Below are 26,492 nucleotides of genomic sequence, written 5' to 3' on the forward strand. Positions count from 1 at the left end.
TTTCAGTTGTAGTCTACAGTAAGTTATGGATAATAATACTTTCTCAAGAAATGAAATACGCTCAAGAACTCTACGCCAATTATAAACAATGTATTTTAGAAATTTTATTACCTTAAGTAGATCAACTGAAATTTTACTTTTGCCTTTTCTCCAAAATACTGTTCCTCTGAGTTGTAATAGTAGCTTTAGCTCTAATCTGTTCTGCCTATGAGAGGATTAATGAGATGTAAATTGTAATCTCCTTATTGATTTCCTAATTATTTTTCATAATCTAACTACAGCTTGTGATTTATGTTTCTAACTGATGAAAAATGTAGGAGCAACAGGAATGAATAATCTGTATGTGTTTGCCCTGCAGCTGGTCAGGAATTTAGTTTTTCTTGTTTTGTAACCTCTGTCTGGTCTGGTCCTCTTTCTATATCATATGCACTGCTTTTTTGTCTTGGGTCATACCAGATCTTTTTAGATCGTCATTTGCTTAAAGTTAATTTCTGTAAATGAATTGGTTTTTATTTGGTTCAGGAGGGAGGATGTGCAGTAAATATTTAACCTAACCTCTTTTGCCGTTTTCATTCAGTAGTCTGTCTTGACCTTTATTTCCCAGAGCACTTCCACTAAACCAACAGCTGCCACCTTGTCCGCAGCATCCGGGGATCTTGATCTGTTCACTGAGCAAACAACAAAATCCGAAGAGTCGACAAAGAAACAACTCTCCAAAGACTCCATCTTATCACTGTACGGCACAGGAACCATGCAGCAGCAAAATGCTCCAGGTAAATCATTTTGTAAAGGTTTCTGTGCAATCCTATTTTAAGCTTTGCCTAGAACAGTAATCTCCTGCCCATATAAAACTAAGGTTGAGTAACCCCGCTACCTATATTCAAACTAAGATTTTTATTTTTACAATTTATAAAAATGAGAAAATTACTGAAACATAATACAGAAGCTAAAGAAAAAAACAGTATGTGATTTTAATTTATTTATAGCTGTTCAAATTATCAAGTATACAATTTATTGAAAGATTTGTGAATTCAGCTTTTGCCATCTAATTCATCATTTATGGTTTTGAGTCTCTGCTGTGCAAACAGCAGGCTGCCAGGATCGCTACAGAGCTGTCATATCTTCATAATTTAGCTATGTTTGTGTGAAAACAAAGACCTCCAATACAGCGATTAAGAGATTCTGGTTCACCACAGGGATTTGTAGAACTGGCAGTTAATCCTTGCTGGTGAGTCCCTTCCTTTTCATAGAATCATTTCAGGTGGAAGAGATCCTTAAGATCATTGAATCCAACCATAACCTAACTCTGGCACTAAGCCGTGTCCCTAAGAACCTCATCTATGAGTCTCTTAAACACCTCAAGGGATGGTGACTCCACCACTTCCCTGGGCAGCCTGTTCCAATGCCTGACAACCCTTTCTGGGAAGAAATGTTTCCTAATATCCAATCTGATAGGTTTTAAGCAACTTCTTCCTTAGACCAGAAACTAAATTAGCAGCACTGATGTCCAGTTGGACAAAGTTAGCCTTTAAAATTATTTATTCCACTTCTAATTTATGGGGATGGGGGAGAAAATCACGGAACGCTTTTTCTGAAGTCTCCCCTTCTCTGGTACAGGTATGTTCATGGGGTCGTCTTCTATGCCATTTACCACACAACCATCAACTCATTTTCAAGGCTTTCCAGCCATGGGAGTTCCTGTGCCTGCAGCAGCTGGGATGATGGGAAACATGATGGGACAATCGGTGCCAGTCATGGGACAGAGCACAGGCGTGATGGTGGGAATGGGAATGCCCAATGGATTTACTGGTACGACACAAACTGGTGTGATGGGACTTCCTCAAAATGTTGTTGGACCTCAAGGTGGAATGGTGGGACAGATGGTCACACCACAAAATAAGTTTGGATTGCAACAAAACCAACAAGCTCAATGGAACCTCTCTCAGGTAAAGACTCGCTATCACCAGACCCGAGCACTTTAGAAAAGATGGTGCTTTTCAGCTGCAAAATGTTGGGCTGTGGGAGGGAAGTTGCACTGTAGCCAAGTTTCACACTGCTGAACTGTGAGCTGCTCAGACGCAGTGACTAGTTGAATTAATGATAACTAATATAGAAGCAGAGAATAAATTTTGGCAAGGTAGACCAAACTCAGTTTTCTGCATCTGTAGCTACCCTCATCCCAGCATCTGAAATACGCAGGTAAAAAGCTGGCTTAGCTCTGCTTACAAAACACTGAAATGTAAGCACAGCCTGATAACGAAAAGGAGAATTTAATTGTTTGAGGATAGCCATTAACAATCAATACTTCAATTTACAGACCTCAAGATAAATTTCAGTGGAATGTGCAGTGCTTTGCACTCCAACATTCTTCTGTAGATAATTTGCTGAGGCTAATTCATTATTTATCTGTAGCATTTCCATGCTATTTTTAAATTTTTTTAAAAATATGTTTAAAAGGTTCTCTAAAAGTGCTGGTGCACACTTACTGCTCTATTTATACATTATCCAATGAAACATCTTGAAATCAGGCATTTGAGAGGGTATTTGGTGTGGCGGATCAAACCTAAACGATTCCCTTGGCATTCAGTATCCACGATAGCAACTATTTTTTTCATAATATTTTCTTAATTATAAGAACAATATGATAATTACATGCTGCTTACTGTAGTAATTCAGGAAGTGAACCTTAGTGACTTATTTAGATTTGATTATATTAATTTTTACTGTTCTATTCAGTCCTGCAGTGTGAACACTTATGAAAGTAAGCAGCATTTCTTAAACGCATAAAATAGTCCCTATTTGCAAATACTGGCTGTCATGCTGCTTTGAAAGTAATTGTCAAACAAAAAAAAAATCTGTGCATTTACTGCCAGCAGCCTTTTTTAGGCATCTAACTTGAAAAAGAGCCATATCAGCTTTGAAATTAAAATCAGGCATTTTATCGCATAAATATGAGAAGTTGGCTCCTAGGACAAGCTCTTAAGGTGTGGTACATCAGATCTTATCAGTACGTGACATTCCTTCCACGGTCTGTCAGGAGGCCCTGATTAACCTCTGGCTCCAGCTGCAGGGGGGAGCGCTTGCTCTCCTCACCAGAACAGCATGCTTGCTGTAGGCTACTGCTTGAGAATTCCACTCCAAAAGAGATTTACAACTAGGTAAAGCATGTTTTAGTCAGCTTTGTTGAACTTCCATGTTCAGTGATGGATTGTTCTTGCATATGCACACGTGAAAGCACACAGTGCTGAATTTTACCCTGAAATATTAGTTTGCAATTTACTTAACATTCTTTTTCAGCAGTGTTTCAGTTTCTTTTGCCACCCACTATTGTTTGCTCATGTTTAGGTGAACTCTGATTTTTACCTAATGCTGTCTCTAACTTGAATCTAATGTTGCTTATCCAACATCCCTCTTCATCAGTTCCAACTATTAATTGCTGCAAATGCTCTTTTGCCCTGAGACTCATGAGAGGGGACATCTTTACTCTGTTTATACAGCTATGGTTTTGGCTTGTCAATAAGTACTGATTTTTTAGAAGGTGAGGGAGAGTAACCTGAAGAACATTTTTAAATGGAGCACTGAAAATTACAGTGGTTAGGTAGTATTTGTAGAGAGTAGAAGTATTTTTGCACCATCCCTAAAGTGAATGTGCTTAATTTTGAGCTCTTTCCTACCCTTAACTAGATTATTGTCTTTAACTTCCTGTGAATGATTTCACTTGTTTTTAAGAAATTGTTGTATCTTGAGTAGATTCTTTAGCAAAGAATGGTTAGATTTAGGTAATACTCAAGTTTATAAATCTGCCTCATTCTTTATTGATTGCCACCTAAATGGGCAATTGCTATAAAAGCTTGTGTATCCAAGACTTTTAGGTCTTCAAAGAAACACTGCTGCAACAAAAACCATCTGGAGTTGCCAATGTGGACAAGGCTGGGTTACTTGCTTTGGTGTTTCTGTATCGCAGTTGCCGCGATTTTGTCGGTGAGCTTTGAAACTCCAAAAGCAAGCTCTTATCAGCTGAGACACACTGGAGTCCCTCGTCACATGCTCTGTGAATTCACTCCTGGAGGGTTTATACAGACTTAGCACGTACAGCCTTATAGCTGATGTGTAACCGTGATCACCTGAACAGCAACTGCTCCCAGAAAAGCTGTTCTCTTGAAAAATTCTTAGAAGCTTGTAATGAGTCAATATTTTTATTTAATGAGAAATATTAATTGGAGGGATACATCCTTTAACTGGGTTGCTGCTTTGGGAAGCGTGACTGCTTTTTGGCTCGCGGTGCTAACTGTGCTCGTGTGTACCCTTCGCAGATGAACCAGCAAATGGCTGGGATGAACCTCAGCAGCTCCAGCACGGCCATGGGCTTTGGGCAGCCCCCCAGCACAGCAGCAGGCTGGACGGGCAGCTCCTCCGGTCAGACACTCAGCACACAGCTGTGGAAATGAAAGCTGCAATACGAGCCTCGCCCAGAACAGCCACCCAACATTCCTTGTGCAAATGCATTTACTTTCGCTGTTCCTTCCATGTACATATTCTTTTTCTTTCTCCCCAGCTGTTCAGAGTAAGAATATAACTGACTGACCGTGTTGTGGTCTATATTGATTTAAATTTGATGTAGTGAAAAGCAGATCCAGGATACATTTATACATCGTTGGCAGCATTTTCATACAATGCATATGATTTCATAGACCATATATTTAAGAAGCTGCTTAACCACGTACTGATTTTTTTCCCTCAAAATTCTAGATCAAATGTTTTCATATAAGGGATGTAGCTATCATGTTAGTAATATCCAAAAATATGAACCCTGATTCCCACAAATTACCCAGTAATCCTGTAGAAGGTACTGTATGAACAAATGTTTAATCATATATAAATAGAATGTAAATGTATCACTGTTTTCTAGTGTATCAAACAAATTTTGTTTCATCATACATTTCACTGTGACGTTATTATGGTGTGCATAACCGGGAATATGGTTATCGAAAGAAAGATAAACCTGGATGTTGCTGTAGTTCTACAAATCAATAGTTTATTCTTTTAAAAATGAGCATTTGATCCATTTGAGTTTCCTGCGATAAAGTATCCAATGTGACTCACGAGGCACGTACACAGTATTAATGCTGAAAACTAGTGGCACAATATGTATACCAGGTAACTCGGTGCGAACAGATATATTTTTCCTTGCAGAGATATCCAGGTTTATGACAGTGATTGTGTTTACATTTTATGGTGCCTCGTAATGATGAAATGTTATTTCCCTATATTAAAAGGATAAATCCATGAATGATTGTGGGTTTTTATTTCATTATTGTATGACCTATTTGACCACTATTTCTTCAAGAAGTCTATTTTTAATGAAGGAAAACATGTTCAGTTTGGAGGATCCATTTATGCGAATATTTAGATCAACCGTTCCTGATTTAAAAGCAGTTTATAAATACACCATTAAGCTGGATAAATACAAAAAGTATATACATAAATGATGATTTTTGAAGATACTCCATTGCAGCCATGTTTCTCTTGATTGTTTTTACTATGTGGAAACAGCTTTAAAACAAAGGTAAGTGTCAGTTTATTAAAACGGGAGGTCAGAAATGCATGCAAACAAGTTAGAACAAAGCACACCCACTTGATTTGCTTATTAGAGTGTCTGACAACTTTCTTTTGTTTCCACAGAAGTCCAGCAGATGCCTATGGAAAGGCCTGGTGCAGAAGCAGACTATTTCACTGGCTGAACTTGAACACCTTTGGACACATCCCTCGTACTGTCCTTCCTCTGGAGCTGTGTCTCCACATCATACCTCAATATTGACTGTGTCCAGATGGTATTTTGGCTCATTAGCTAGATTTACTTTTTCTGTTCGTGTGTGCCAAACAAGAACCTATAAAACAACATTTGTGTTAGTACAGTCATCTACAGAGCTGACATGAAAGTGTTTTAGTGAGTGAATCAGTACCTTTGTGCAGTTGTTTGCTTTGGGTTCCAGTTCCTCCACTGTTGTTATCTGTTTCAGAAAATCAGATTCTTGCATTCCTGGTTGAGAACCACGACGCTTGAATACGGCTTTTGGATGTGACAGAATCACCTGAAGACTCACAGCAAATCCTTGGAGAGAGGGGGGGAAATGTTAAGAAAAACCTTTAGGTTTCACATTTTCATGCAGGTTACACTTAAACCTAGAAATCTCCCATGTTCTTTTTAAAAATGTGTAAATTTGACTGTATGGATAGGCAGTAGTTGGTAGGTTTGTACATCCTGCATGGTTTTGTTTTGCCCTGAAGAGGCAATCACATTTTTTTAATTGCACCATATTTTCAACATTGTTTAATCAATTTCCCATCATGTAGAGAATATATGCTTTTTTGCCTGAAAAATCAGGTATTGCCAAGATCTCGAACTGTCTTTCCTTTCTGCTTCTAATTAAGAAATAAAACTGAATTGTAAGTAAAATAAAATGTATGAAATTTATACTGTACAAACACTTCGAGGCTCAAAGGTGAAAGTCAGAAAAAAGGTTATAGTGTGTTTAGACATAACAACTGCGGTCTTTAGAGATTTTCAGCCTTTAGAGAGTTTTAATATTATTGTTGATGAAAGACAAGTCATGTTAGTGTTTTGCCTTGTACACGATGTAGTTATTGTGGGCCTGTGAACCATCTTCATCAGCGGTGGCTGCAGAACACGCTGCAGCTGCTCCGTGCACGCTGCCTCTGTCTCTACAACGCATTCCTCTGGTAACATGTATTGGGTCCCTCAAAGGGAGGTCACAAACTCTGAAATCACTAGTTTGTTCAAACCCGCCCTCTCTGAAGCAGCTCGCGTTAATCTCCAATTTGCCATTATTTAGAGAACTCTCCGGTTTTCACTCAGCAAGGCTCAGTCACATATGCGCGTCTTTAAGTATGACTCAAAACTTGACTGATATACTTGTAAAGGAAAATGACATTTCTAACTCCTTGCGTCCAATTGCCAAGCCTGTCACAGAAATCCTTTTTTCATCAGTTCCAAGTGGCTCCAGCTGTCCCTTTCTAACAGCAGCACTCACAGTACTTTTTGTAGTTTTGACATCTGTTCTGGAAAACTTCAAGAACATTTATTTGTAAAGCTAGTATTAAAAAATTCCTCATTTTTAAATTTATATAACTGTCTCTAACAGAACGTAAATCCTTATACTAGAATTATCTTGCTACTGTATTTTCCTTGAAAGTACCTGTGGTTTTTGTGGAACAAATGAGGAAGTAATTACTGCATCACATGTAAAGAGTATGGGTTGGATGTAAATTGAGGTTCCCAGTTCACTGACAGACACAGCCGGAAAACATGTTTAACTTTAAACATTCTATCCTGCTTAAGATAAAGGTGTCTAGATGCATATCTTTGTGTGTCTCAGCTTGGCTCCCTGGCCCCATAGCCCAGACTTACTCATATGTTCATTTCTCCTGGGTTCTCTTCATACAACACTTGCTCCTCTGCTGAGGAAACTGGATCCAGTTCTGAGGATGGGTTTCCCTGCATGTAACTTGCCCTTGCAAACCACCATTTTAGGGTGCTATCAAAAATCCACCATGTTTTCAGGCATCAAATAAGAGTCAAATTATTAAATGGAGTGTTCAAGGACATGGACTACTGTGCACTGACTGGCCTGAGGTCTGTTTCCTTCATCAGTGGTCATGCAGTCTCTGTTTCTTAAAAAAATCCAATAAATAAAGCAGCAACTTGAAACGATTAAAGAATTCAAGGAGATTTCTCTCCTGGCTCTGTAGTTCTTCACCTCTGCTTTAGAACTGCTTTAATCCTGCATGTGACATTTTGTATTTATGTAGATAAGAATCCAGATGAATTTGAGGAAAAAACATTTTCTAGTGAGAACGTGCAGTTGACTTTTTATCATGGATCGTTTTGGCATCAGAAAGAGAAGAGATGGCCCAGGTTTTGACCAGACTCACACTGGTCATTTACCTCAGTAGATAATGATCCTGTGGTAATAGGTGAAAAACCACTGTTACCTTGAATTGTATCCCCAAACGGGGCTTAATCTGGGATTACTGTCTCTAGTATAGCACAACAGAACAGTGCTACATGCATACAATTCTTTTACTTGATTGTTTTTCCTACATGGTCATATTGGGCTTAAGTTCATGTGAAATGCCACAGGACAATTTCATAGCTGGAGTGTGAAGAGGTGTTTAGGGGTTTTTTTTGTGCTTAATGCAAGGCTGTAAATTAAATATAATTGGCTGAAGAGCCACCTAGATAAGAATTAATTTGCTGGAGAATGAGATACCTGGGAGACATGGCAAAGATTACATCTGTGCTTCTTTCAATCAAAGTTGTTTCTGTTAATTCACACCTTGACTTGTGTTAGATCAATGGCTTCTGTTAAAAGGAAAAACCATTTTTCTTCATCCCATTAAACTGAGCCAGTCTTTAAAGATTTTGTTGCCATGATTAATGCCTTTGCTTCCTGAATGCTGTAGACAGGGCAGTAGCTGAAGGCAAGCTAGAGACTGGGAGTGTTGATCATTTCCAGATCGTGCAAATGCTACTGCTTGGTGCTGATGTTGGAACGGATACACTGGTTTCCACGCAGTTCACCTTTAGCTTATTGAACATGCTGTGGCTTGGGGTCTGCTGCTTTCAAGTTGTCTTCTCCCCGTGACCTGTTACTTTGGTTCCAATAAGGCAGAGAGGCTCAACCAGGAGTTTTTATAGTTCACAATAAAGGCATCTGCTAACAGTTAATTCACCACGAAAGAGGCTCTCGTTTTTAACTCAACATTTACAATAGTTGCTACCCTTTAATAAAGGGGTGGTTTAGGTTTTGGTTGGTTTTTTTTGTGAGTGTGGTATCTGCCACAGCCACTCAAATTTTTGGTTTGTACTTGTGACTTCCAGCACTGGCTCTTTCAGATTCAGACAAATATGCCATGTTTTGCAGTGTCATTAATAGACTACCTTTTTTTCTTAGGGAACCATAAGGAAGATGAAATGTACTCAAGATCTCACAACTACAGCAAAATCCAAATACAAAGGTGGTTGCTCAGGCCCTAGCAGAGGAACTGAGGGCACAGCAGATGAGCTTTGAACCTCAGTTCCAAAATCTGCTTCCCCAGTGATTCACAGGCATGGATTCATCTCTGACTCAAGTAGCTCCTGGAGTGCTACTGTAAAGCACATGACTCTTTTCCTTTAATGATCTTGACATTAAGAGAATCACGATGTAACTCGTTCTCATGGGTGGCCAAAACCACCCAATTCTCTCTTGCTTTTCTTCCCGGAGGGTAAGGAATTCTGTGTCAAACTTAAAAACCTACCTACAGTTAAAACTGAGGCAGAACTTAAAATTAACTCCAGAACAAATTCATACGGTGTGTTGGTTGGCGGACAAGAAGCAACACAGGAAACACCTACTCTGCCTTCTGAATGTAATTTAGCATTGGAGAAGAGCAGCACCAACCACAAACTTCTCAAAACAAATAACCCATGTTTGCTGATCTAATGTTATTGCCCTGTGTGAGTGCATTTCAAAGAAGAATCTAGGAAAGCTGACCAGCAAGGGACTTTGAGCTGATCCCAATGAAATTAGCAGGACCTGTCTCCACCTGCAGTAGATTTGAATTTGGCCCTGTATTTTGAAGTCTAGAATAAGTTCATGTGCTTAAGAGCAAGGATGCTCTTCCTCTGAACAGCTACAAGTTAAATCAGTGGTCCCAAACCTTTTAAACGGTCATTCCTTTCATACCCAGCCTCAGGATCAAATTCTTGTGAAAATCACTACAAAAAGATAGTTCTGTAAAACAAAGAACCTCCTTACCAGTGCCTTGGGAATCAGAACATTAATTATAAACAGCTGAGCAGTTTAATGTATGCACCTATGTTTTTCATGGCAATATTTTCCAAAGAGATCCTTGATCTTCTCTATGTGCAACCTACACATAAGCTAAGTTGCTTGTATATTTGGTGCCAGCAGAAGAAGGAACGCCAGTAATACACTACAGCATGGACTTGGGTTTGTCAGCAAGCCCTGCAAGTCCCTGTGGGTCTGTTGGGGATTTGGTGTGGACAAGGGTGGAAAACTGTGTGTTAACACCTCATCCTGCACCTGTTCAAACACATATGCACTACTGGATTTACAGGTCCTCTGCTGTTTTTCTGTGCCCTTCCACCATATTCCTGAGGGGAATGAAGATGCAAACAATTTTTTACCAGCCTACACAGCATTCATTTCTCTCCTCGCTGAAATTAAAAATGCAATTTAATTTCTTCAGTTATTTTTTAAAACTAACAAAGGTTCTCACAGTAGTAGTAACTCCTTGTTGTGGATCCGCAATCACTTCCTATACTCTTGTATCTTTGTCTCGACAACCGTCTCTCTCCCGTGACTTCAGTAAAAGCACGAGCAGGTAACGCTCCCCATGGAGCTGCTTCTCCCTCACCCCAGTGTTTCAGCCAGCGACTGCCAAGTGTCAACAATAACTTAAGAGCTTTCCATGTGTCTCTTCATGCTGGCGTTAGTCCCTTGGCCCTTGTTGTGTAATGGCTTTTTGCCTGCTGCTAATGAATTATGGACCATGCCATCACCTTTATAATGCCCTTAAGTAACCACTTCTACAGCATAGTATCAATATGTATCTATAAATCCACAGGCAGAGAGTGTTAAAAAGCACAGCTGCAGTCCTCAACAGGCTGCAGGGGTTTAGGGATTGACATATCTAGCTCTCCCTTTCTTCTTCCTGGACATTCAAATATTTATGCCAAGCGATGGTATTGAAATGCTTCTACACAGCAGAAAAATTCACCCATTAATGTTTCTGTCTTTGAGGTGTTAACAACTATTAGTTCTCTTTTGCTCTTTTTAACTAATCGTACTGTAAGTACTGTACATATTTTTCATCAAACATTTCAATCCACATAAAAATATTCTACTGAGAAGAGAAGGCACTGTCTGTCTCCCTCTCCCAAATCATAAGGGTATCAGAAAACAGCTGGCTATTTCTACCTGCTCTTGCCCTTGTATTCCTAGTGTCCCCATTCCCTCTCCTTCCTGAATACAGAAGATGCTTAAGTGCAAATATCGTATCATTTGCTGGGAAACCAGCTGCTACTACATCAAAACTCAGACTTCTACACGCAGGTGACCCAAGTGGCAGTTCTGAATATGTACAAAAGATTGTCTAAGCGTGGACTGACAGCAAGACAGAGCTACATGGTGTGCTAACTTCACAGCAGAAGATTGATTCAATCCATTCTGAAGTTTTTCTGCCTTCATCTACTAGTCCATGGCTGTCAGTGATTTCTCCCCTAAGCCCAGTGTTTCAAACTATATCCATCTACAGTTACCACTGTCATTCCAAATAACCAATAAAAAATGAATAATTTCATCATAAAATAGCATTTTATGATATGAGGTCTAAGAAGGGTCTGTATTTATACCACCTGGCGCAGACTGATGACACAATGAAAGGCACGAGCTCCTTGCAAAAATTAACTGGATGGATTAATTTACAATTAACTTGTTTCAGACAAACAACTTATACAACATAAAAGCCAAGTTGCCTCATACAATTAAAAACAACTGAAAGTAAGTTTGGAGATTGCCAAGATGCAGCTTAATTAGGTGAGCCGTGCAAGCTAAGACTTCCAGGATATTCAGTGCTGAAGGGCTCCGTAACAGCAGCTGCACTTCAGAAGTTTCAGGAGCTGCTTCTGTCTCATCATAAAAAAAAGAAAGAACGGTTACAAGAAAAGTTTGTGTATCACGAAAGGTGGTGCTTACCTGCCATGTCGATGGCAAAGGGCCTGTCAGCTCTCCAGCCTGTGTACCAGCCCACGACTTTGCCGTTTTCCACGACCGGGCGCTCGTACCGTCGTCCTCCGACCAGCCCCACGGGCCACACGGACACCTTGCGGGTTGTGCGCATCTGCAAGAGGCAGCAGACACGGCGTGACTGCACAGGGGGCTTCCCAGACGGACCGTTTGTTAAGTGCTGGTGGAAACACCATCTAGAATATTGTGAGACCCCATCTAGAATACTGTGTCCAGTTCTGGGCCCCTCAGTTCAAGAAGGACAGGGAACTGCTGGAGAGGGTCCAGCGCAGGGCAACAAAGATGATTAAGGAGTGGAGCATCTCCCTTATGAGGAAAGGCTGAGGGAGCTGGGGCTCTTTAGTTTGGAGAAAAGGAGACTGAGGGGTGACCTCATTAATGTTTATAAATATATAAAAGGTGAGTTCCACGAAGATGTAGCCAGGCTCTTCTCGGTGGCAAACAATGATAGGACAAGGGGTAATGGGTTCAAACTGGAACACAAGAGGTTCCACTTAAATTTGAGAAGAAACTTCTTCTCAGTGAGGGTGACAGAACACTGGAACAGGCTGCCCAGGGGGGTTGTGGAGTCTCCTTCTCTGGAGACATTCAAGACCCGCCTGGACATGTTCCTGTGCGACCTCACCTAGGCGTTCCTGCTCCAGCAGGGGGATTGGACTAGATGATCTTTTGAGGCCCCTTCCAATCCCAAACATACTGTGACACTGTGAAAGCCTGCACAGTCATCATCAAGACCAGGTATTTAACAGCAGCTCCAGCTTACAGACTTCAGCCCAACACAGGAAGCATTTGAAAGCTGCATGTGCCCACTCATTTTCTGTGAAATCTCTCCCTACTTCAATTCTACTGAAAATATCCTTTTCATATTATTTCATGTAACAACAATTCTAAAAGCCATGAAAAAGCAGTATTTGTTTTCTTGTTTGTTTGGGTTTTCAAAGGTGTAGTAGATGATTGTTTTTATCTGCAAGACTATAGCATTCTTGCAGTAGGCTTATTTCTATAGATTGCTCAGGTATTGTACAAGCCCAGCGAGAGAGAATATTATAATAATGGTGATTAATAAACACACACTTCATTCAGTACAATTAGTTTGAGACTGGCAACAAATACACTGACTACAGGGAATTGTGACACACAACTCTTGCCCTACCTGCAACGTACCAGATTTGTACAACAGATGGAGCTCAGGTCTATTAAAGGCTCACCAAAAAAAGATTAAGTTTGGGCTAAGCCTTTCCAGCTTGTACATGTTCTCTCAAAAAGCTCTTACAAGTTTCCGAGAAGCACAGAAAGCTGGGCAGGGCACTTCTGCTGGTTTGCCATCAGCAACGGGAGTTTTTCCCAATGGTGTAAAGGTAACTAAACGTAATTCTGGAAACACGGTCCTTATCTAACCTATCTATAGGAGTCTACAGAAAGTAAAAAAATTACTCTTTCTGTAGCACAAAGCGTGAATGACTGGGAGTCGGTGAATTCAGTTCACTGGTTAGTAGACTATTTTCTTCAGTAAACAGGAGATAACATGACACGAACCTGATGCGCTGCTCCCCATGGGAAAATCCCTGGCAGTCTGGTGTGAGAACTGGAGAAGATGAGCACAGACATGGCAACTTGCACAGTTTGACCACATCGATTCAAAAGCCACCGTTTTAACTACTGTGCTTCAATATGGTCCTCTTTAAGCAAGTATTAAACTATTTCAGTGGAACGTGGGCTTAATTTGATCAATTTTTAAAACAATCTCTTGTCTTCTGTTGTAGCTGAGGCCTATTCCTTAGGGAAAGGTTATCCCTTTCTCCTTCCAAGCACTCCTCTTAGCAAAAACAAACACAGTTTTACATATTTGTAACTGCAGTCCCCTATCAATAGATGTTCAAGTAAAAGACAACCTTGGTTAAATATTAAACAGTTCCCTCTCTTTCTGCCAAGGTGAAAGACTTATCATGCATATCATCTAGACTCCCAGGAGATGCACCAGAAAAAACAGACCTCTCATCACTCTGGTTCACATTTCTAAGCTAGAAACATTAGCAGATTCTTAGGAGAAGTCTCACACGGCGAAGCCATAGAAGACACATTTAAAAATCCACAAATAATTCTATATACGCAGAAGAGGCATGCACCTTCTCTCGCTCCAGTTCTTTGTGTAACTTTGAAATTGTTTAGCAAAATTTTCTCAGTTCCACCCTAATAACTGGTGCAGCGGGTCAGGCCATTTCACTCGGTAGCAGCAGCCCATACTGCAGAAGAACAGGGTATGTATGCAGTTGGCCACAGAGGAATTTGTGATAAGGATTCTAACCAAATCATTGACTATTTAACTGCCAGTGAAAGATTGCCATGAATCTCTCTACAGGTTATTGTTAAATGTGTTTGTCTGTAACTGTTCTCCCTGCTTAGGATTAGTTTTCCAATCTCTCCCACTCCTTCCTTTAGGAAATGCAGAGTTAGCAATTAGCTATTTGGATCGGGAAGTCAGTCAAACCTTCTCATTAAGAGCTTTTAGCTCTCATTTTGATGATACATCCATTTCACAAAATTTTCTAACAGTGTATTTAAACTAACATCCAAACACATCAGACATGGACAAAAGGCATCATCCTATTGGGCTTGTCTACACAAGCAAGTCTCCAATAGGTTTGCAATGGCATGATCAAGCCATATGCACCCAGACACCAGTATTAACCCCAGGAGGAACACAGATGCCCACTAAGTTCTTTGTGTGGCCCTTAACACCTTATGGAGGGTATGGATACCTGAACAAATTACTAGTGTACTGACTGACAGCATCGTAGCTGCCCTGTGCCAGCTGCCTGGACCCAGGGCCAACACAAACTGCTGCAGAAGGGCACACACGCTCCGGACACAGGAGCCAGGTGAGCCCACAACCCGCCTTCCTCACCCTAAACATCTGGGCAGCTGTGCTGCAAAATAAGCCTCACCACCCACACTGATTTTCATCAATACTTCACCACACACCATGCGTAGGAAGAATCTTGTCAATGAAAAGTATCTTACTGACCTCCTGAAAGCAGCACGGAATGAACCAAGGTGTTCTAATTATTACAGTCTTGGGTCCATCTCAGCGCCTGCGAGTTAAGTCAGCAAAGCCACCATACACCAGAAGGAAATAAATAAACCTTTACAGATCTCTTTATTTTGTCCTCGGGTTACTTTCTTTATTCTCACAGGTTACATTTTGGAGAATGAAATAAGCAGGTGTCAAGAATACAGCAATCCCTTTAAGTAAAAACTGAAAGAGCACATCTAGACCGGTATTTATGCTAATTCTGAAATACCTCACAGCCTCAAGATACACTAGGCAGATGAAAGTAGGAATATTTCTTTTAATCTTCTGAGAACAGTATTACTGCAGTTAATATACTGATGTGCTAAGGCTGTATTTATATATGATGGGGAGAAAGCTGTTATTTGGATTAAAAGGCCAACTTGCATCTGGAATTTGATGCTGCTAATCACTGGGACACAAAAAGGTGATTCAAAAACATGTTAATTCTGAAGAGCTTTACTGCTGTGGGTTAAACAACTGCCAAAATCCTATAAATTCGAAACAGCTTCCTAAATTACTCTTCTATCATCTGTCATTTTCAGGTGCAATATAGCACATGCTGTCTTAATACTCACCGTTTTAAGTTCTAGTCACTTAAATGAATGGTATTTATCTCACTGACACTTAGCTCTGTAAGTCAGGCATCTGGTCTGTCCTAGTGAGACTTCTACAGTTAATGAACAGAGGTAGGAACCTACTGATGTGATTCATCCTGCCTGGCTTAGAGAGCTATCTTAAGGTAGGATGGATCTCCCCCTGGAAATGCTTTTGTCCTCTATTTACTTTTTGATTATTTGGAAGAGGGTCTTGGCCATAGGAGGAGAGTGATGTGCTGGACTCTCTAAGATGGTAAAACAAAGCCAAACGAAGCAGAGTGGGGGGCGACAATCAGGAAGGAACAGGCAAGGAAATGGCAGGACAGAGGAGTAACAACTGACCAAAGAAATCCCAGTGAGGTGATGGGCTTATAACAGTGAATACAAAAGTAATAGAGGAATCACTAAAGAATAACAAGTGAAAATGCAGAAAATTGTAGCTGAGCACTAGAAGACAGTTGTAAAAGCATTGCCAAAAATAGCATCTCATTAGTCAATCAAGAAAAGCTGCTTAATGGGATGCGCCAGACTGATGGATAGGGAAGATACCAAGCCAGTAACAAAACATAAAAGCCCAAGGGGAATGAAGGCAAATGACAGACAGAAGGAAACGTGGCCAGGCTGGAACCACCATCCTACTGTTTTTGCAGCCTGATGCTGATGTGTTTCTATTTGGGATTCAAAGCTCTCAACAACTGCAAACCTGGCTACTGCATGTAGAAAGCTTTTCTTTTTCCCTTGTTCTCTATCTTTCAACCCCTGTGTAATTTGTGATCTGTACTGGTCAGGCTACAGGTTATTGTCCAGGTTCGCCCTCCCGATTCCAGTGAGACTCAGATTTATACACAAAACTCCATATTACCATTACCAAAGACAGGATCTAGAGCTGCTTCACTACAACTCGTCCAGAGGGGAAAATGTTACAGGTTAAAGGACAGGCACGGCCAGGGTCCCTGCCAGTTCTCAGGCATCCTGCATTACTCACAGGTCATTTAAAGCCAAATTTTGCTTCAACAAACCTTACGTGACTGCACTACAGGACAGGAGGATAGCTCGGCTGCAATGATGCCGTGCCTGTTTACTTAGGTGTTAAATGGAGTGTCTGCCACCACTTACCATCACTTCAAAGGAGGTACCGAGTCATACAAAATCTGTGGCAGGGAGTTTTGGGGCTCAGGGACTGTGATGCTTACAGGATAGTAACTTCAAAAAGCAAGTTTGTTGTCAGCAAACTTGACTGTAAACTTGACTGTCATGTGTCTCTCCATGAGAAAACTTGTAGAAAGGGTCTACAGATAAAAAGTCAGTCCTTGATCTACCTTGCTCCACAACTCTCATGGGTGATCTGGTTTAGTGCTTCACTCTCCTCACTACTAGAAAGCTTTTTTTCCAAACATCTGATTTAAACACCCTCTGCTGATTCGTACCCAATCTACACTTCAGAGAGAGGACAGATTAATCCCCCCTTCTCTCAAGCAACATTTTGCATATTGGATACAATGACTAATGCTTCTAAATTACACCACCATCCTCGGGCACAAATGTCAATATTGCTTCCCTACAGGAGAAAACTGTACTAAATTTAACTAAAGCTGCTAGGAGTCACTTTCTCCGGATTAGGAAGACTTCCAAAACATTTGCTATTCATGTTTCCTTTTGGCCCTTCCACATACTCATGATTTTTCTCACCCTACTTTCTGTTATTCTGCTAGGTGGTGCGCACTGTACCTCTGAAGAGCTGCTGAACACTCTGTAATTTATTTCGTAGTAACAGCATCAGTTTCACAAGGAAGAACAATGCTGTCAAAATGCTGAAACAAACAGTGCTCGGGACTTTGCAAAGTCCCCCACTTGGATAAATCTGTTTCAATTTGACCCCCTCCTCCCCTTATTTTTTGGTTACTGTTTCCTCTCATTTTTAAGATCCTTCACTGTTTCCTCTACCAGTCTTCCTAATCCAGCCTCTTTAGCACAGGTATTACATGTCTACGTGCAAGGGGAACGTCAGCATGCATTTAAAATCTGTCATGTATTCTTAAATCATTTATATACTAGAAAGGTATTTAATGCACTGCTAACTCATATTTAGATCTTTTTATTATGAAGAAAATAACTAATGACAGCGAGCTAATACTTAACTCTGTCTAGGCTACCAAATGTTATTTTTAAGACTATAGCAAAAATTTCATTTTTTCCAACCAGCTCCAAGAGATACAATAAAAGATCTCCATGTTTTCACAGATAAACAGATTCACTTTTATTACTTTGAAATCTTTTGCATAAATATATCCATTAAAATGTACACAGAAGTTAGCTTAATGCAGTGTATAAAGATTAGGACAGTTATGTAAAAGTTATCAAAGGAGCACTAAGCCTTCCCTAGTCAAAGTTGGAATAAATACTAAATATTTACTTATTCTGTAATGTCTTTTTTGAGTTGCTCTCACAATATTTTACAAAGATGATCATGGGAAAACTGAAGCCTGTGTGACATGCAATGCCTGCAAGTATTTTTGTTCTATTTTTAATAATAAGGACTGGGGGGAGGGGGAATGGACTACAAACTATTAACAGCCATTAGAATATCTGCTACCTTCATTCATACCTTCTGGGAGAGTGAAGGACAGGGGCATAATTCAGCCTGATTCATTCACACAATTTGCCCTCTGCTCTACAGTGCCATGACAAAATTACCAGAGTTGGACAGCCCCAACTTTCAATGAGAAGCTCACATCCATTAGCCAAGACAAAATGTTTCCTGTTTTCCCCCCTGTTCTTCACGAATGTTTGCTCCCACCTGGCTGATTTGAGGATGATCCTACCTGGGCAATTTAGGCCACTACATAAGCAATAGCATACTTTCAAAACATTAGGGATTTTTTGTTTAATTTGATGTTTAACTTACTCCTGCAAAGAGCAATCTAGCTGACTGTCCTCTTCAGTGATCACTCTTACCTTCTCTGTGGCTCCATGAACCTTGAGTTACCTGCAAAGACTACATCAGCTTCAGGAGAAGGGGTTGACCTCTTTCTCCTCCCACCTGCCTCCCAGCTTCAGCCATCATAGTTGGGTCATGCTGGTCCCCAACTCAGCGGGCAACAGAGCTAACTACTAAGCTGTTAAATAAAAGGTTTAGGTTTGGTTTTTTTACCTTAGAAATGCCAGTGCTGTGATTTACTTCAAGCTGCATGCTGCAAGGCTGTATTCAGATTGCACCTTACAGCATGGGTTCCCTAAGGAGGCCCAGCCTGTGAATCCTCAGCTCACCCTCAGACAAGACAGTGGAACATGCCACATGTGCCTGCTTGAGGCACCCAGCAAGCGTTGCTAAGAAATTTTAGGCACCAATGACTAAAGGACATGGCATGGCAGTAAGGGAGATCATAGTTTTAGATATGAGCATTTTCATTTCACAGAATCACAGAATGGCTGGGGTTGGAAGGGACCTCCAGAGATCATCTACTCCAACCCACCTGCTAAAGCAGGTTCACCCAGAGCAGATCACACAGGAATGTGTCCAGGCGGGGCTTGAATGTCTCCAGAGAAGGAGACTCCACAACCTCTCTGGGCAGCCTGTTTCAGTGCTTTGGCACCCTCAAAGTAAAGTTTTTCCTCATATTCAGATGGAACCTCCTGTGCTTCAGTCTGTGCCTGTTGCCCATCATGCTATCATTGGGCACCACTAAAAGGAGTCTGGTGCCATCTTCTTGACACCCACCCTTGAGATATTTATAAACATTGATGAGATCCCCTCTCAGCCTTCTCTTTTCCAGCGTGAACAGACTCAGTTCTCTCAGTCTCTCCACATAAGAAAGGTGCTCCAGATCCCTAATCATCTTTGTAGCCCACTGCTGGGCTCCTCCAGGAATTTCTTATCCTTCTTAAACTGGGGAGCCCAGAACTGGACATAGTACTCCAGATTTTTCACATACATCTCAGTTCAGGTGTCTGAGCAAAACATAAGCAAAGGTGACAGATATAACCCAGGCAGGAATCTCTAAAAATCCACACATTTCTCAATGCAGCAAGCTCACACAAGCAGAAGACCTTTATCCTGGTCTATGTGCTCCTGAGACAGCTCACCCCTCACCCTCAAAGGTTTCAGAGGAGTCTGCACAATCAACAACAGTAGACGGGATCTCCAACAGTAATTTCTCCAACTTGCACATATGACCATTCATGGACCAAGGATGAAGTGGCCTTTGGGCAACTACTCAAAATACAGAAAGGGCAGAGAGAAAATGACTGAGATGTAGAAATATGCGAAGGATGTGAAGAGTTAAGGGAAGTGGAACTTAGCTATGTCTGTCTTCGGTTTCCAGCACTTAGGCTAATCTTGTTTTTAAAATCCTTCTGTGAAGGTGGAGTGCCAGCTTTATCTAAGGTTTTCTTTCTGGAAGTCTGAAAGTACAGAACTGGCAGTTGCTAGGCATCAGTCACAATACTACAATAACTTGCATTCAGGAGTAAGATGAAGCACAAACACAAGAGAAACTATAACAGAGTCACTACAAAAAGAACAGCTTATAGTAAAAAATAGAAGTTACGATGATTCATGTAGAAACATCTGCAAGGCATATAAAACACAGTGGCTGGGATTTCAGGCCTCTCAGCAGCCTTGTTATCTATGCAGGCTGATATTCAACTGATAAAAGATATTTTCAAAAAGTGGACTGTTGTTTTTGAAGGAGAGGTGCAAATGGACACCTCCAGGTGAACAGATAATACCAGAGCAGAAAACAATATAAAATTGGTTGATATCTGGATCCCAAAATAGTAAGTAATAAAACACAATATGCCAGAGCCACCAACATTAAAGCATGATTTTTTCACCTGTCCACCATTATATTCTCAAGCAGTAAGAGTTGCAAATAACTAAAAGGTCACACATCCACTCCTGGAAATATTTCATCATTGCTTCAGCTCCATTTAGTGCTTTAAAGAACTTCACAATCACTGAACCAATTGGTTCTTTCCCTGAAGCCTTTCCAGGCAAGGTGAGCCTTTCCTAACAAAATGCTCAGCTGAGCCAATGCTGAGTACACTGTAGCAGCAGAAAGACAAACCAGGCTCCCCATCTTATTCTACAAACAGCTAAACCTGCCCAGACCCTGCACAGTTTGACTTTAAGGACATAGCTTTGCCAATCAAAAACTACGCTATACATTCACATACCATCCTATGCCTTAGGAAAAAAAAATAAAAGGACAATTATAAACAGCACCAGAGGGTTCCAGATTTAGTCCAGATGGCAACATTTTCCAGCAAAACACTACTGTAAGCTGTTTGAGTTGTTTCCTGATTTCCATGAAACACATTTTGCCCAGGTCTGTTGGGCCCAGCTCACTCCGTATCAATTATAAGGTACTCATTCCCGTAAGTGCCAGACAGAAGTACTTTGGACAGAGATTAGAATTTCCCCATCAAAAGCTCTCAGAAGTATCCCATGGCACCTCATGTCAAAGCCCGCTCCTTTTTGATCATGCCCTCACCATCTATACTCACAGTAAAGGCTTTGCTGATTTTGCTTTGTTAAAAAGGCTCTGTCTTCTTCTAAGGGCACTGGGGAAACCCACAGCAAAGGAGCTGCCTTAAACATAACCCTTCACTGATGTGCAGCTCCCTGACACGCCTTCTGCTCCCTAGTACTGCTTTCTCCACATCTGGGTGAGACGCACCCCTAACATCAATGCTTATCTCATACTGGTTTTATGGTTCTAACTAGCACCGGGTGTCACCCCCCAAAGCCCTCCCTGCTGTTACTGAAACCCACTCTGACTCGGCAGAAAGCCACTACAAAGAAGACACATCCACTATTTTACAAACCCACAAACGTGCATAACTGCTTGTGGGCAGATGCTGGCAGCCATTGCTGCTGGCAGTTCGGGACCCACATGCCCCTGCAGCTCACGTCAGTGACATGCTGAAGGTCACCCAGCCAGCACAGGATGGTTTTAGGACCAGAACTGAGGGCTCCTGTCTTGTCCCTCTGCACATACACTACCCTCCCCAATGAGCAGACTACAGTTTATCAGACCTCCCTTGGGATTATGCGACTGCAGCTCTGGACAATTGTTCCTGGCAGGGTAACAAACTGAAAAAACCTCCCTCTCAGGTGTTGTTAGCGCCACTTTCCTGACACAAATTACTACCACATTTCATCCGTGCGCAACACATGCTGAAGTTGTTCTCTTCATGCTTGGAGAAGATGAGCATGTTTTACCCTCATAAATCAATCAATTCCTGAAGGAGATCAGGATTTACTACAGAGCTGTCAAGTCAGAATCCATAAAGACAGAAGTTTTGGGGTTTTTTTAACAAGAAAAAAAATAAATAAAAAAAAACAACCAACAAAAAACCCCAACAAACTCAAGCAGTGCCTCGACTGAAAACAAGACTACAGGCTCTCTCCACACACAACCTCCCACTCCCTGTAAAAGCATATCCCGTTGGCAAAGTCTGCCACAGGACTTGGGTTAACTTTGCCAGGGCAGTGAGGCATTCCCCACGCTGCTACCAGTGCCGTCCCAGCCCCCGTGCACACAGCACTGGTGACCCCAGAACCAGCCACAGGAACCTGCACTGGTAACAGAAGCAAAAGCTGTTTCTCAGCTCCTGTAACAGAGCTTTCCAACCACCGCATTTCACACGGAAAACTCACTCATGCATGTGTTTGCCTGTGAACACTGGGCTCAGAACAAACACCTCTTCCCCAGCAGCTGAACCCTGGTCAAAGGGAAGCCTTAGGACTGCGGAGCTGCACACCTAGGATTTCCATTCTTGTTAGCAAAAGGAAACACAGACTGCCTGTTGTACTTGCAATTTTCAAGGTTAATCCTTCAGAGAGATTTAAACCCTTGCTTTCCTGCATTTCCTAGCTGATTAGAAAGGTAATTTGTACCTCTTTTATTTCATCGTTCACAGCAATTAGAAGAATAATATGGGAAATTATAAAAGAATAAATCAGACTCAACTCCCTTTCAGTGACTCAAGGGATACACCTGCCAGTGCTTTTCCTTTAGATTGCCCTAAATGTTTGTTCTTCAAAAAAAACCAAAGTAGATTCGTCTCCAAATATCTTTTGTCCCACACCACTCATACTGGCAAAGTGTATTTTCTGTATCGATTTACAGACTCCCTTAAATTGAACCAAATTAGCTTTATATCCCCCAACAGGGGTGGACACTCCCATCACATCAAACATCGGTAGGTGGAATTAGTCTGCATTATAATGCACTAAGCAGAGCTCCGAGATTTTAAGAAAATCAATTACAACAAAGGTTTAGCCTCCAGGCAAAGGTCTTCAAATTAGCGGCTTCAATGCTGAATGACAAACAGGCAAAGGAAGTGGAGCATCCCTGCTGCGGAACAGGGACCCTGCACCTGCCCAGCCTGGAAATGGAAAGGGATGCGTTACGAATCTAAACACAGACGAACATAAGCATTTCTAAAATAAGTTGCTCTGGAGAATTTCACGTGCTCCACATTTCTGCGTACCGTGCGCATTTTAACCTACTGGCTGTAAAGCATCCGAGGAAGCATAGTGCTTCCAAACTGCAGAATATGGGCGCGCACCACTGAGCACTGCACTGTCTGCCAACAAAAGTCGTGGACCACAATTTGTCTGAAGCCCTGTACGTTCCCTATCCGCTGCCAATCTACTCTTCCGTTTCCCTCCCTCGTCTCCCTGCCAAGGTTACTCTTCCAGCTGTCACAGAAGATGTACACGACCTTTCTTCTGGTGTTTTACGCCCACTTATTAAACATCACTCCTTCCTGCCAGGGGGAACCCCGAAGGCAAGCTGGACACCCTCTCTGCCAAGTACTTGCCAATTCCCACCGAAAAGGAGCAAGTGTTTCACCAAGGGGCTGCAGTAAAGACAAAAAAACCCACGTCCCTTCACAAAAGAGACTCCTGAAAGGGTGTTTAGTGATTATACAAAGGATTTGCTGCTTTTAAGAGTGAAAGGCTTCAAAAAGACTGGGCAACTCCACGTGAAGGAGACAGCTCTGGGTGAATTCATTCCCGCCAAGAAAAAACTGTGAAGGATGGTGGCTCTTGATGCAAGCTTGCCCGACAGGGACAGAGAGGCAGTCTGAAAAAAAAATAAACATCAAAGAGCGCTTTTCATACCAGTTTTAACAAAAACACAGGGTCCCTTATATAAACCCTAAATTTGGCCTCGCTCAGCAGGAAAACGAGAAAACAGCAGCAAAAAGTTGGGGGAAGCGTGGAAAAGAGGGATGAGAAGCTGTTACCATCGAGAGAGGGGGTGGTCGCACACAGGCAGCGCCGGGGAGCCGCGGTGAGGGGCGGGCAGCGGAGCGGGGCTGGCTCAGCCGTGCCCGGGGTTTGGGCGAGGGGCTCCCAGAGCGGGGACGGGCACAGCCCGCGCAGCGAGGCGGGACGGGCAGCGACGGGCGTCCGAGGGGAGCCGGGACCGGCGCGCCCCCCGCCCCGCACGCACCTCCTGGAAGAGCTCCAGACTGTAGGTGTTGTCGTCGTCGGCGAAGAAGAGCACCCCGGGCTGGGGGGGCGGCAGGTGCTGGTGCCGCTGCCGCAGCCAGGCCAGGCCGGCGTTGCGCTGCTCGGTGGCGCGGGGCAGCCCCGGCCGCTTGTAGCGGCGCGGCGTGGGGACGTGCAGGTGCGTGCAGGGCAGGCCGGCGCCCGCCACGAAGCGGCTCACCAGCTCGCTGCGCGCCGCCGCGTCCTCCACCAGGATCCAGTGCAGCCGCGACACCTGCCGGAACGTGTTGGCCAGGCGGGTGAGCTCGGCCTTCTGCACCGGGCGGCTGTAGGTGGGCGTGATGGCATAGATGGTGGGCAGCGCCGCCTCGGGCCGCCGCTGGGGGGGGCGCCCGCGCCGCCGCCGGCCGGGCCCCCCCGCTACCGCCCCCGCTGCCGCCCCCGCCGCGGGGAGCCAGGGCGGGCAGCGGCGCCCGGCTGCTGTCGATGTCCAGCACGATGATGACGATGAGCACCCAGGGAAGCAGCAGGAGGAAGCGGCTGAAGAGCAGGGACTTCATCCTGCCCCCGGCGCCCTCCCGCCGCGCTGCCCCTCAGCGCCGCCCCATGGACGGGCGCGGCGGCGCTCAGCGCATGGCCTCGGGCAGCGGCGGGGCTGCCCCTACCCCCGCCCGCGCTCCTCCGCGGGGCGGCTGGCGTTCCGTCCTGCGGGCACGGGGACCGCCCAAGGCTCGGGTCGGGTCGGGGCGCCCCACGGCAGCCCGGCAGGGCAGGTGCCCGGCCCCGCTCCCGCCTCTACTCCGCGAGCGGCCGCCTCCCCTCGTCCTCCTCTTCCTTCTCCCTCAGCATCGCCGCGCTGGGCCGGGGGCGCCGCGCCGTCGCGGCCGGGGCTCGGCGGGGGGCTCTGGGGAAACGCTCCTTCTCCTCCGCTTCCCCGGGCGGCTCTGGCGGTGCGCGGGGGCGGGGAGGGGAGGGCGGGCGGGGAGGCAGGAGGGAGGGTCCCCGCGGGCGGGGGGCCGAGGGGGCTCGCGCCCCGCCCCGCTCCGGCTGCCGCCCCCGGGTGCCGCGGGAAGGGGGCGGCCCGCGGAGCTCCGCGCTCGGCGCCCTCGGGGGGCGGCGAAGAGCCCGGCTGGCGGCGGCGGGGGCTCCTCTCCCTCCGCGGTGCGGCCGGCACCGCGGCGGGGCCAACTTCGGCCGGCGGTCGGGACGCCTTCCCCGGGGCAGCGTCGACGGGCCGGGCCGGGCCGGGCCGGGCCGGGCCGGGCTGGGCTGTGCTGTGCTGGGCTGGGCTGGGCTGGGGGAGACGGAGGGGATCATACCCGAGTACTCACCTCTTGTAGCGGCGCGCAACCGCTCGCTTCATTTTTGTTGACTTTTTGTTTTTGTTTTTTTTTTTGTTAACGGAGGGATATTTTTCAGCTCTGCAGAAGTACGAAGTTGTAAATGAGGCGGCCGTTTCGCGCGGGTCCCCTCGGTTTGCCCCGCTGTCGCCTTCCCATCCCCTGCCCTGGAGAGAGGCAGCACAGCGCTCTGCGCGGTCTGCCCACGCTGGCCTGAGCCGCTTCCCCTCGTCGTTCTGCCGTGCTGCTCCCCTGTGCATCGGGCGGACTTGAGAGCTCCTTTTAAAAAAGTATTTGTATATGAGAATTTCATAATAACCCACCTATCTTTACTTTGAGGAAAAGGCATTCATCAGGTGCAGCAGCGTCCACGAAGTGCACAATCTGAAACCTTACGAATCCTTCCCGACCGGGCAAGTTTCCAATGCATTTTTCAGCACTCCGTGCTGTCATAACTAAATACAGCTTGAAATATGCTTTTAAAACTTCATGTGGCAGAAAAACACAGTGGCACAGCATTAGTGCGCACAAATTACTGAATTCTCCTTAATTTTCTGATTAAAACGTTTAACCTTGTATAGATTAAATGGTGGCCTCACCGACTTGTGGACTATTTGAGATCAGAAATTGAGTGATTCATCATTGATACGTTGACTTATCGGAGGCAATAGTGTGGGTTGAAGAAATCAGTCATGTCTTCATACCAGCCTCCTTGGCTGAAACAACTGCTTTCCTTTCTGTTTCCTATGCATCCTTCACATATGCATGTGTATAACAGATGCAGATAATGTGGACAGCATGTACATCTATCATTCATATCTATCCAGCAATCAATTTGTTATTCAACAGGACATATTAACCCAGAGGGCTCACACACAGAAAGAACGTTGGAGTGATGTAATAGGAGCTGAAATCCATGTGAAAGTGAGGGTGACACATGACCAGGCACTGAACATCTAAATGAGGAAACATCTGTGTAGCAGAGAGACAATTAGAGTTAGCATGTTTAGTGGAGGAGTGGAAAGGTTGTTATGTGATTAATGAAATAATATGGAGGAATGCAGTGAGCATAAATAGTTCGATATATCAAGATCAAAGACATCTCGGACATGAAATTACAGTTTCCCATGTTGTGCTGATGCAGTTTATCTACAGGACAATCATCTAAACACCATCTCCCTC

General features: G+C 43.7%; 2 protein-coding genes across 2 annotated transcripts in view; one reads left to right on the top strand and one right to left on the bottom strand.

The window, feature by feature from the left end:
• LOC308038771 (stromal membrane-associated protein 1-like) overlaps window positions 1-4,448 on the top strand; it is a gene marked incomplete at its 3' end in the record, with an annotated part of 119,745 nt that extends 115,297 nt beyond the window's left edge. The window contains exons 10-12 of the mRNA XM_080341606.1: window positions 605-773; window positions 1,618-1,946; window positions 4,314-4,448. Of these exons, the coding sequence (XP_080197732.1) occupies window positions 605-773; window positions 1,618-1,946; window positions 4,314-4,448 (633 nt within the window). The remainder of the gene's footprint in view (window positions 1-604; window positions 774-1,617; window positions 1,947-4,313) is intronic.
• A 1,353-nt stretch (window positions 4,449-5,801) lies between these two features.
• B3GAT2 (beta-1,3-glucuronyltransferase 2) lies at window positions 5,802-24,530 on the bottom strand (the record flags this gene model as incomplete). Its single annotated transcript, XM_080341731.1, is given in 5 exon segments — window positions 5,802-5,888; window positions 5,964-6,112; window positions 11,784-11,928; window positions 23,972-24,340; window positions 24,342-24,530. Coding segments are annotated over 5 exon segments (939 nt in total).
• Between the last annotated feature and the right edge of the window lie 1,962 nt (window positions 24,531-26,492).

The sequence above is a fragment of the Nesoenas mayeri genome (genome assembly GCF_963082525.1).
Source record: "Nesoenas mayeri genome assembly, chromosome: 3".
NCBI classification, from domain to species: domain Eukaryota; kingdom Metazoa; phylum Chordata; class Aves; order Columbiformes; family Columbidae; genus Nesoenas; species Nesoenas mayeri.